Source organism: Plectropomus leopardus, chromosome 16, assembly GCF_026936395.1.
Source record: "Plectropomus leopardus strain MGB_pleo_1.0 chromosome 16, ASM2693639v1, whole genome shotgun sequence".
Lineage (NCBI taxonomy): Eukaryota > Metazoa > Chordata > Actinopteri > Perciformes > Serranidae > Plectropomus > Plectropomus leopardus.
Window position 1 is genome coordinate 18037501 of NC_142191.1, and position 12023 is coordinate 18049523.

The window sequence follows — 12023 nt, forward strand, 5'->3', positions numbered from 1 at the left end:
CCCAGTAAGAAAGGGGAAACACTTGGCCTATAAGCTAGATTTAACATAGCTTTTGTACCCTGAATCTAAAAGAGAAATTGTTTTTTTAATCAGTGTTATGAGTTTATTTTCAATAGAACGTGTTTGCATTTAACAAGCAGAAACTGTCCATGTCATGTGAAAACGAAAGTTGATTTTAAAAACACACAATGTATGTAACAGGCATAAATTGACACGCTGTCCTTGAGTTTCTAAAACTTTCAATAGAGGATTACCTGGAGCATCATAGTTTGACATGGCCAAACATCTGTATTTGTCGAGCTTGGAGTGAGAATGTGTTGTTGTTTTTTTCCACAGGTCATTTTCAGATTATGTTATGAGACCAATGACCAATGACATGACTGCTGGCTATAGACAGCAGTCATCTCAGTGAAACATCACTGAAAAAATGCTCAAAGATGTAACTGAAAGAACTTACAGTGCACCATCAGAGTATACAATCTAAGCAGCGTGCTATAGCCAAAGTAGCAAAGCTGTATGGCTCTGTGTTATCGGTCTCGTTACAGGAAGCAGTGGTTCAAACAAACATGTAACAATTCTGCCAATGTGCATGCCTGAGCCAGAAATTCAAAACACTGAAAAATCGATCCAAATCAAATCCCAAGACCAAGATGGGAACCAGTAACACTTTTTAAAAGAGCTAGAGAGGAAACAATACTGTCTCTTGTCATTTCAAGCTATTACTGCCGTATTCATTTTGTGCAATGCATAGGACACCGGCAATAGCAAAGACAGTACAGAATCACAAAAACCTGCAGACTGAGGAGTCCAAGAATCGAGACTTAGCTCCAAACTAGAACACACTATTGCCAATAAGATATGTTGTTGTAATGTGTAGGTATCTCAACACCTCAGCAGTGTCCTGCCTCACATAAGCTGTGGCTCGAACCCGCAAATTCAACACTTTCCCTACTCTCTGTGCTATCTTAATGTGTGCTGCTCAGTTCTCCACAACTTGAGTGATTCGTTTCACATATGGCTGAAATGCACATTCAAATATCTACATTTCCAACAGACTTTTGAAAAAAATTATTGCCAGGGTTAAGATGGCTCTCTAGCACTGACCTCTCATCGCTCTACTAACACTGAGCAGAGAGAGAGAGAGAAACAAAGAGAGAGATCTCTTCTGGCTGCTTCCTCTGTCTCATGACCCGCCTATGCACCCGCCCTCCCTGCTCCACGAACATTCCATCCCTCTGTTCCCATGGCAACCCCCTCATCTTTTCCCACAGCACCTGCCTGCTGTCCGGGAGACACATGGAGACGTGACACTGACAGATGAGGTGAAAGAGAGAGAGAAACAGGAGAGAGTGTGAGAGACAGAGCTGACGCCATTCTGCAATTTAAAAACCTGCAGGAGAAATCAGTGAAAACATAAAAGGATACCTGGACATTTCATGTTATAATTTTGCTGCTTTTGGCATCAATAATTGTGTCACTTGAACATAAAACAAGTTAGCACTCCTCATTACAACCAACTGGCACCATCAGCCCCAAACTAACCTGAGAGCCGTCAACGTGTGGTGCATATGGGCTACAAAATGAGCACTAAGAGTGACAACAAGGAACATTTTACAGGAAAAAGAGGGGCACAAGTGGACAAAATGTTAAAGTATCCAATTAAAGTGGGGACAGACAAAGCAGATTGAGGGTATATAGATTAAAGAAATAATTGAAAGTGTCAAATTAAACTTGGGGAATAATTCTGTTGGCATATAAGCATAAGAATCACAACCTGCTGTCTCCATAAACACACACACACACACACACACACACACACACACACACACACACACACACAAGAGCGGTTTTACATGTAAAACACATTGAAATGGAAATAAAACATACATTTTGCAAAGTTGGGACAGTGAAAGAGAACACCAGTCAAGACTGTTACGTGTGTGTGATGTTTTGGTGTGTACTGCAGGAATGCACTGATTCTATTCATTTAGATAACCTGAACTCAAAGTAAGACATAAATAAACAAAAGAAATACATTTCAACTACGGAAAGTGCAACAAAAACTAAGGTTGAGAAAAAAAAGGAAAACAAAAAAAATGTTCTTCCCTCAAAATAACCACTCCCTCCAGGATGTTGCAATTGCAACAATTAACACAAATTCAACTAATCCCCATGAATTTTGTGCAATCTTGCAATTATGTTCAATTTCTGCAACTTTTTCAGATATTTAAACAATCGTTGTTTCCTGTGGCTTTTCCGAATCATAGTAGTCCCCAAATATCATCCGCAACTAATTTCCCTGTTCCTGGTTATGAAGATGCAGACATGCCTGACATGAAACAACTCACATTTACAATCAAAATGAATGCTTAAGACCTGCAATTCCCTGATGTCCTACTCAAAAGCTGCAGTAAACTGTTTTGCACCATGTGCAATGCTGTGGTGGAAGACGAACGACATAGATCGGCAAACAACTGTCTCATTTTCTTTGTCAAAGTGACTCATTTTGCCAGTGTAATACAACAATTCACCATTGGTTTGGAGTCACTGGGTCACATGACACAAAAAATACTGATAAAAAATCTAAAAATATTGCGTAAAGTAAACAGTAATTTACTGAAAGTCCCTAAGTCAGCCTCCAGTGGTTAAACACAAGGCTACGCCGTCCTCCTAATGTCAACACGACGTGAAACAGAGTAAGAAAGATGCCACTGGGTCTAGAGTGAATGTTTGTTGAATATCCAACCTGAAACTAAGTTCACCGTGGTTAAAGTTGATGATATCCGCCAGGTCAACATATTGCCGACGATATAATCCACAAACTCTCAATATCCTTGATATATGCCTTTTACTAATTATAATTCCTGGCAAAGCAAGTGTTGCCAAAATATCTTTATAACTCATAGCCAAACTAAAATGAATACTTAACTACAGAGTCTCTATCCATAACAACCAAAGACAAGTACCTTATAAGGCAGCTGGAATAAAAGTGTTTGATTAGCCTATTTAATTTGAGACAAAAATTAAACAAAAACGAGTAAAAGAATTCACCAATCTCTGGTACTTCCTGCGCTCTGTAAAATCTGGTATTTTAAGCTGCAACAATCCCCAAAGAAGTCTGCAAAATCCTGGAGGGACTAAATAACTGAAATGAAAACATGAATCACAATCAGAAATCTTTTGAGTAAAACAGTGATAGACAAGAGACCATTTATGAAAAAAGCAACCTGTACTGCTACAATAACCTTGGTCTGTGGAGGTAAATGCAGTTGATCAGTAGCACAAACAGTAGGGCAGGTTTTGTGTGTGTGTGTGTGTGTGTGTGTGTGTGTGTGTGTGTGTGTGTGTGTGTGTGTGTCTGTCTTAGCATATACAGCACGTATGTTGTCGGAGGAGTATATATATATATATATATATATATATATATATATATATATATATATATATATATATATTTTCTTGCACTCTTGTCCTGGTGAAAGCACATTAAAGTTTTAAAATAAAGCACTTTTTGGCACTTTCAAAGGGAAGGTTTTGATGTAGCATTTGGTTTTAAGGTTACAATTAAGATCAGATTTGGGTTTTTGAGGATTAAATCTGCACATTACAGCACAACACAATACACACTAGTGGCTTTATAAGGCAGAAAAAACTAAGCTTCAAATTCATTGTTCTCACAGCCCATGAGATTTGCAGCCAGACTGAGTATCACTGATTCAGGGTTATAAAATGTTGGGGAAATGTGTTGGGGATGGAGTTTATCAGGGGTTTGGAATTAGGAAATAAATATTGTCAACGTAAACTCCTCACAGGGATATAAGTAGAACCATGATATATTTGTGTTGATCTAACTGCATGTTTGTGTGCGAGTGTGTTTACTATACTCACTTTGGGTGTGGGACAGGAAGCGGTCGAGAGGCGGGACGTGGCCTGGGCGCGGGGCGACTCCGAGGGCGTGGTGCTGAGAGAGGCTGTATCCCTGGGCAACACCTGCACACCCCGCGAGATAATGGAGTCTGGGATCTGAGATCACAGACACACACACACACACACACACAAACGTACACAGATACACGTGCATGTAAACAACACACACCATATACAGCACACATACACATACTGATATTCAAGATCAAGGAAGACGCACATGTATAAATATATACTATATACGATGTCCAGACGATACAGAGCTATATACAGACATGAAAACCAGCTGAGAGGATTAATAATTTAACATCTTTCATGTGTAGTTACATGTTAAACAGCCATACCTACTCACAGGGTCAATGCAGATGAAAAACCTTAAAAAATGAGACATGATGATGACAAATAATGAGATATCGGGGGCGGAGTCTTACCAACATCCTTCTGTGACTGGACAATGAAGTGGGATGTTACCCTGACAACAGAGCAGGGTCCAGGCTGCAGACAGGGCAGGATAGGATGATGGGTATGGAGAGATACTCGATGTTCATGTGACTGCACACACGATACACACACATGCACATGTGCACACACACACACACACACACACACACACACACACAAGATGTATGTGGAGACAAACAGTCATGATATGATACACAGAGATACGTGACCGATTTATGTTAAGGAAGAGATTCACTGTTTTTCAACTCAAGACTCTATAGCCATGATGGAGCTCACTTTTTAATAACAGGAAGCTCACAGCTGGTCAGATGTGTCTTCGTACAATAAAATAAATGACAAAGCATTCTTTATATTTGGATTCCGTTGAGAAATGAAGTCAATAAAACTTAAAAGAAAGCTTGCTCTGAAGAGATATGACTACAAATTTTTAAAAAAGCACAAAAGTACACACATCTGGACCAAATACATACGTCCAACGTGTCAAACACTTCTCCAAATACATCTTTTTTTGGCTAGAAATTTGGAGAATACAACAGATGTATCCTAAGCTCTCAGGAAACCCTAACCCACTGTGTTCTCAGCAAATATTTAATGAGGATTCGAGTCCTCCTGGTCAACATATAAAGATGGAAAATACTGAAATACTTGACCACGTATGTACCATTAAGAAGGTCATTGTCACTGGGAAAAGCACCGACTGGAGAGAGATTAAAAAAACACTAGCACAAATTCACAATATCTGTGACTATGTATGTGCATTAACACGTTGTTCCATTTTGAAAATCACCATTAATTCCACAAAATCTTCGGCAAGTCTTTTGGACTTTATGCGCTTTTTTGTAATAGGCCACTTGATAGGCAATAGACTGCTTCCGTCTAGTTCAGCAAGATCATTTTCACAAATGAACTCACTTTTAAGATTTCTGATGCGTAAATGCAATGGTCAGAAGTTAAAGCTAATGTTAGGCTATAAAAAAAAACTATATCAGGGTCACATGACTTAAGGTCACCACCAAAACAAGGCTGCAAAGCCATGTTTGACTTAACAATGTTCAGTCTCATTTAGCAACTTCAAAATGTATGAGTTTGATGTTAGCAGCACATTTTCTGTCCTAGAACAAAGTGTTAAAGTCCCGTAAGCTTATGAATCACAAATCTTATTTCAGGCGTTAAATCAAAAACCCACTGACACTGTACCCTGAATGCTAAAATGCTCATTCCGGGTTTAATGACTCATTCAATGGAGCACTCTATAAGCAGATATCTCCACCGCTCACCAACTCGTGCCAAAAAATATCTAGATTGATAGAATAGTACTACAGGTAAAGGGAAAAATATGTATTTTTGATCTGGGAGTGAACTGTCTGCTTAAGAAACTGATAAGATTTTGATCTCTGTGACTCAGGATTTATTTGGTACAGGGGTGCAGGATGCTGGCTATTGAGCAAATCCAAAATCAAGCCTCTTAACTGCATCAGCAAAATAGAAATGACTGACTGTTCACTTCCTGTTTTTGAGAAAATGTGATTCATGGTAGATTTAAACAAGTAAATAATTGCCCAGTTGGACCACGTTTAAGCCCAGCAGAGACATTTTATAGAGATATGGGTTGAAAAACAGCGAGTCTATCACTTCAAGGTGCTACCCGTAGCATTTTTAAAACATCAATGTGTCATGCTCAGAGTACCTTTGGTACAATAACATTTTGACAGGCTTTTTAGCAGCCTGGATCAGCAGTTATTACGCTCAAATGCTACAACTTTGAACCTCTTCAAAGTCTGATGGCATATCTGAGAGCAGTACACGCTGTAATTCACACATGTATATTTGATCAAATGTCAACGGTATCAAACACCCAATCTGCAATAAATCAAAACAACAATTTGTCTCAGCACTTTGTATTTAAACCTGCGTGATTACTTGTGAAAATCAAAGATAAATCATATATTACATATTAAACCCTTGGTGTTGAGGATGTTGCATTTCCCTTGAAACATATTCTATGAATATCTGAACTATTTTATACCAATCTCACTGGTCAAGACAAGTTTAAAATGCAGACAATGTATCCTTCAGATTGCCCCATTCTGTATCAGAATATCTTACTCTTTTTAAAAAGACTCTGCTGCTTGTATAAAACCCAGTAAACACTGTGTGATTTTTGGCTGTCCCAGACGAAAGATAACCATTGTGAAATAAATGTGGTGAAATCTTTGGTCGTGGCTCTAAAATGGTGTCCCTCAGTCGCACAGTGAGAGATGGTTAAGGATGGCTATTGTCACAGTTTTGCGATTAAAGACAGCCTGGTATAAATTATGAGAGTGTCAGAAATTTGGGATGAGCACTTCTCTGTATGACTGCTATTATGTCCTGCGACTGACCAACCAACAGAAATGACGCATGAAATGACGCACTGATCAGCACGACGCCGCTAAATGCTAATAGAAACTAATTAATATATACTTGGAGCTCTCGTTGCAAAACTGGCGCACTAAGTAAGCCTCTTTTCCCCAGCCATGACCACGTCCACATTCCCAACACACATAAATGCCACTATAGCAAGGGCTTGATTCAAATGTGTTCTCATTTTTCTCTTACCACTACAGCGGCGTCGATGGATGACGCACACTGATAATATTTTGTTCTTGAGTTTTGACATCGATGGATGTACGACATAGCCCGAATATTGTACGAAGCTTCTTAAATGAAGAAACTGACTTCTTGCTTGTAAGTTAAAATGTAAATTCGGCACTGTACGTGCTGTAAGTCTTCTTCGTTTATGTTAATTGCACTCTTGACTTTAAATAAAATGGTAATGACTGTACTGATGTAAAAATGCTACAGCACCTTTGACACATGCTTGCATGAACGACATGTGAACGTGTATAGATGACTGTTTGAAATGGACGGCGTCAGACACAAACTGCCACAGCAAACCCTCCCCTCTCCTCTCTTCCGTCCCGGTACCTTGGCGGCGATGGATGCAGCTGTGATATGGGAGGAGGAGCTGTCCTCAGTTGACGCCACTCCGCTGTCCTTCTTCTCCTCATCCTCCTCCTCGCACTGCACGCCCTTGTCCTCTGTCTGGCGGTGGGGCGAACTATTGGGTGGCGGCGAGAGGGGCGGCGGTGGCGAAGGCAGGTCCTCCAGCTCGTCCGCCGCCTCCTTTACCTTCACCACTGCGTCCCGCAGGAGGTCGATGGCGTGCGGCAGCGCTGGCAGGATGAACTGGAAGCATTCCTGGATGGGGACAGAGATATGGATGAAATGGTTAATTTTTTAAAAAGAAAGCTTAAAATGCATCTGTTTACTCTAGCTTTTAACTAGCTCTGACCTTCTAAAACTCTTCTTTTGACACTTCACACTGCTGCAGTGCTATTAAAACGTTGCAATGTTGCCTTGCTGGTCTGTTTTATGTTCATTCTGTGTGTTTCCACGTGAAGCTTGTAATGTCGTTATTGTAAAGCACTTTGTGCTGTATTTCTTGTATAAAAGGTGCTATATAAATAAGGTTTGTTGTTATTGTTGTGTAACACTGAAACCTGTGACTCATCAGACTTTATGATCCAGCACAGACTGCTTTGAAAAATCATTATGTTTTGTGGGTTGTTGGGGGGTCACAGAATTAGGAGTAACATCAGCTCTGAGTAAACATATGAAACCCTTGTTGTTCATCTCTCTGTCAGTCCCCATCCATGTCTCTCTCTCTCTCTCTCTCTGTATGTATGGGCGGGTGGGTGCGGACTAAACAATCTGTATTCCTTTATTAATATTCCTACTACTTTTTTCTTTTCTCGACTTCTGTGTATTTGTATGTCAATATGTATTTAATTTATTTTATTTTGTGCATATTTGTTGAGTGTGAATCACAATGAGTCTACATTGTATGAAATCTACTATATAAATAAAGTGTATTTGACTTGACTATAGAACAGTAAAAAAAAAAAAAAAGTGTTACATTACATGTCACACCTTAAATTTAACACAATGTGTATTTCCACAGCGCTTATTCCATCAGATTCACAACAGATTCATGTTATATTCATCGCTCTTCCTTTCTGAGTGTCTGTTTTTGACAAAAATATTGTTTTCTCTTACTAATTAATTCAAATCTCTTCTACATTGCCATTTTTAAACTCAACACTTCTGGCAGTTGTTTCACTTTAGAAGCCTCACATCCCCTCTCAAGTACACTATGCTTTATTCATCAAATGTTTTCAGATACCACGACTTCATCAGTGCATCAGAGATAGCTGAAAACAATTGGTACTAGAGAGAAACTATGTGATATGTTTTAATTTGAATGGATTTGCACTGAAACTCACACTGGCCTGCAACTCACAGTATGTGGAAAGAGTGTCGCAGGCTGCGTGAGATTGTTGCTTGGATAATCCTGTATATATAAATCTGAAATAAAACCATTATGGCGAGAATATTCATTATTTTTGACGTAAAAAGCTGAAGTTTCTGTCTCCCCTTACATCATGTTATATGCTCATAATAGCATGAAAAAATGCCTTTGCCCACCTTTTTTCCGAGCCCAGAGGCATGTGTTTTAAATAAAAACATGTCATCATGCAGATGCCAATATATTTGGAATCTGTAACGCGTTCAGTTTGTGGCCCCATTCAAGGAATGAATGGAGAGGGCATCTTGATCACAGTTCCTTGACCTTGTAAATTACATGACTTTAGTTTTAGAATCATTAAAATCAAGGACTTTTAAAGGATTTCTGCACAGTCAAATACACATAGAAGGTTTGATACAGCTCCCTCCACAGATGGCGCACAAACAGAAAGAACTGTATCATCTACATAAAATACACTAGAAAAGATTAGTGTTTGAATGCGTCCCAGACCACCTCGGCAAGTGGTTTGGTGATCACACCGAGTCTTGGTGGCCTGTATTTAGTGTTGTCCATTTATGGACAGATCACCCAAAATGCACGTTAATACCAGGTTTAAACAGGGTGTATGCAACCCCTGTGCAGTAAAAGTAAGAACTAGATATAGTAAGCAAGTAACAAAAATATTTCAGTTCAAGAGAAAAAAGTAAGAGCAACACATTGCAGAGTATGACCTTAATACTGATGCAAGTAATGCTTTGCATATGTAGGTTATCCTTAATTTATGGAGGCAAAAGTAAACATGGAGGAGGTGCTGAGTTTAGATTCACAGGAAACAGCATCGAGAGCAAAATAAAATGGAAGGAAATCCTAAAACAGGGAAACATCTCACAAGTTAGACATAAAGGCCTTTAATAAACAGTAGGTCTGTTTCAAATGAAAGGCTGGCTCCCTCTGCAGTGTGTGCAGCAGTCCAATGAAAAGCAGAGATTTCCTCCTCCTCAGCAGATCACAGCGCCTCCTTCTGGCCACATTTAAACATGTTTCTGCTCATTTCCCCCCTCCCTCCATCTCTGTTTCCCTCTCCGGTGTCTCTCTGTGTGTCAGTGTGCCTGTGGGCTCCTCGGCTATGCTAAATGCTCCATTCTCCTCACTCCCAAGACAAGAGCTAATCTGTGAAATTATTTATCTTCCTGTGTATTTTAAGCATTGAGAGGATACATTATTAATTGCCCCCACGCTTTACAGTATCTACGCCGGCTGTCGGTGCAACCTCTTCACTTCACATCCAGTTTTAAGTGTGCATATCACAGGCTGGATTAAATGTGACAACGCTAACCTTGATTTGACTGAATTTAAAATCCATCACTAGGCTGCATGCATGACTGGGATAGCATCCTCCACCGCTGTGCATTAAGATACAAAAAGGAGAGCAGATGGACTCCTCGGTTAGGGAGATGAAAGAAATTGAATGGGTCAATCTCAGCAGCTGACCATGAGCCCGCCGGCCCCACTGTGTGGCCGCAAGCTAACCTTTCCACCCCAAACCCCCGCCTTCACTCACACACATACACATCCCAAACCCCTGAGCACACAGTAGGCTGTTTATGCCTCTTGCTGGCGTGTTTGAAGCCCACATCTGAGAGTTTTTGGAAGACGTGGAAAGGAGAGCTGGGTGTGTTGGGCTGAAGTGTGGAAGGATTGGGCAAAAGAAGGAGCGAGGATGGTGTCAAGAGCCTAGAGACATTCCTCTTTTCCCGTTTTGTGCTTTCAATGCGTGCCGGGAAATTTTTTTTAGGTACGTCAGGAGTGTTTTTTTTTCCTCTGTTCTTATTCTCTGTTTTGTCCTGGAGGAGAGTAACTGTCAAGAACACTAAAGAGCAGAATCCCTGGATATACTGCCAGCGGATGAGAAACAAGTGAGAGAGAGAGAGAGAGAGAGAGAGAAGGATGGAAGAAGAGGGAAAGGCGATGCTGTTCTGGGGAGGGGGTTGCAGGAGATGACGAGAGAGGATGACAGACAGAGAAAGAAAGACAGAGAGACAGAGAGAGAGAGAGAATGGGAGGATGAGATCTCAAGAGATTAATAGAGACAGAGTTGGAGAGAGACAGAGATTCAGTGAGAGAGCAAAAATAAACTGCAACGAAAAGACAGTGGGACAGACGTAAAAAGTGAAGAAAGACAGAGAAACATTAGAAAAGAGGGACAGTAAATAATAAGAGAGTGAGAAAAAGACAAAATAAATGGCCAGTATCTTTACAGGCTGTTTACATCCAATGTTAGTACTTCTACCCACAAAAAAGCACTATAATTGTATCATGCAATCACGAGCCATGAGGCTGTGATCATGTGACCTATACGCTGCAGACTCTCCTCTCCCAATAAGGAGGGAGAAAAGAATTAAGTTAGGTGAGGTTGTATAAAAAGAGTGTAAGGCAGTTGAGGTGGTAGATGGGTCAAACAAGCACAGGACTTCATCCCAGGAGACTGGTGTTCATGTCCCAGTGAAACCAAAAGTGTTAAGAGTTATTTTAAGTGACGTCACATTGCTACATTAAGTGGGCTACATAACATGACAATACCCAATGATGATATTTCCTAAACCTATCCTAACCAATAACTTGTAAGATACCGTACAAACTGGTGAGGGTATGTTGATCTTTAAAGGGACAGCTCATCCAAAGAAAATAAAACACATATTTCCCCTCTTACCTGTAGTACCTGTACTATTTGTTAGTCTAGATTGTTTTGGTGTGAGTTGCAGAGTGTTGGAGATATCAGCCGTAGAAATGTCTGTCTGCTCTCCAATATAATGGAACTAGATGGCATTGGGATCGCAGTGCTCAAAGCGCTGAAGAATACATCTAAAAAATCCATTAGCAATGTCTCAGTCCAGAAATCATGACCCGGTTACTCAAGATCATCCACAGACCCTCTTGTGAGCAGTTTCATGTAGGAATTCCTTTCCTCCTACCAATCTTTACCCGCCAACTATTTCACTGCGCAGAAGGAGGTGTGCATTTACTGCAAGCTCGCCTAGCACCACTGAGTGAGTTAACTTTACAGCTCAGGCAAGGAGGACACCATTAATGCGTCTAAAGCTGTTATGAGCACGAGCCTCTCATACATGGGTAGATGCACGCTTCCTTCGCCACAGTGATCCTATTAGAGGGTGCAGTTTGAACATCTCTATGGCTGATATCTACAACATCACACCAAAACAATCTTGACTGATTTTTAAATAACACTACAGGTAAGAGAAAAAATAAGCATTTTTTATTTTGGGGT

At 40.2% G+C, this 12023-nt stretch overlaps 1 protein-coding gene across 9 annotated transcripts in view; it reads right to left on the reverse strand.

Moving 5' to 3' along the window:
• The window catches only part of gphnb (gephyrin b), a 129228-nt gene that overhangs the window by 54711 nt on the left and 62494 nt on the right, over positions 1-12023 (reverse strand). For all 9 annotated transcript variants that reach the window (XM_088089246.1, XM_088089244.1, XM_088089247.1 and 6 more), the window contains exons 7-8: positions 7357-7629; positions 3889-4023 (exon numbers count right to left, since the gene is read on the reverse strand). In XM_088089246.1, coding sequence (XP_087945372.1) covers positions 3889-4023; positions 7357-7629 — 408 coding nt within the window. The remainder of the gene's footprint in view (positions 1-3888; positions 4024-7356; positions 7630-12023) is intronic.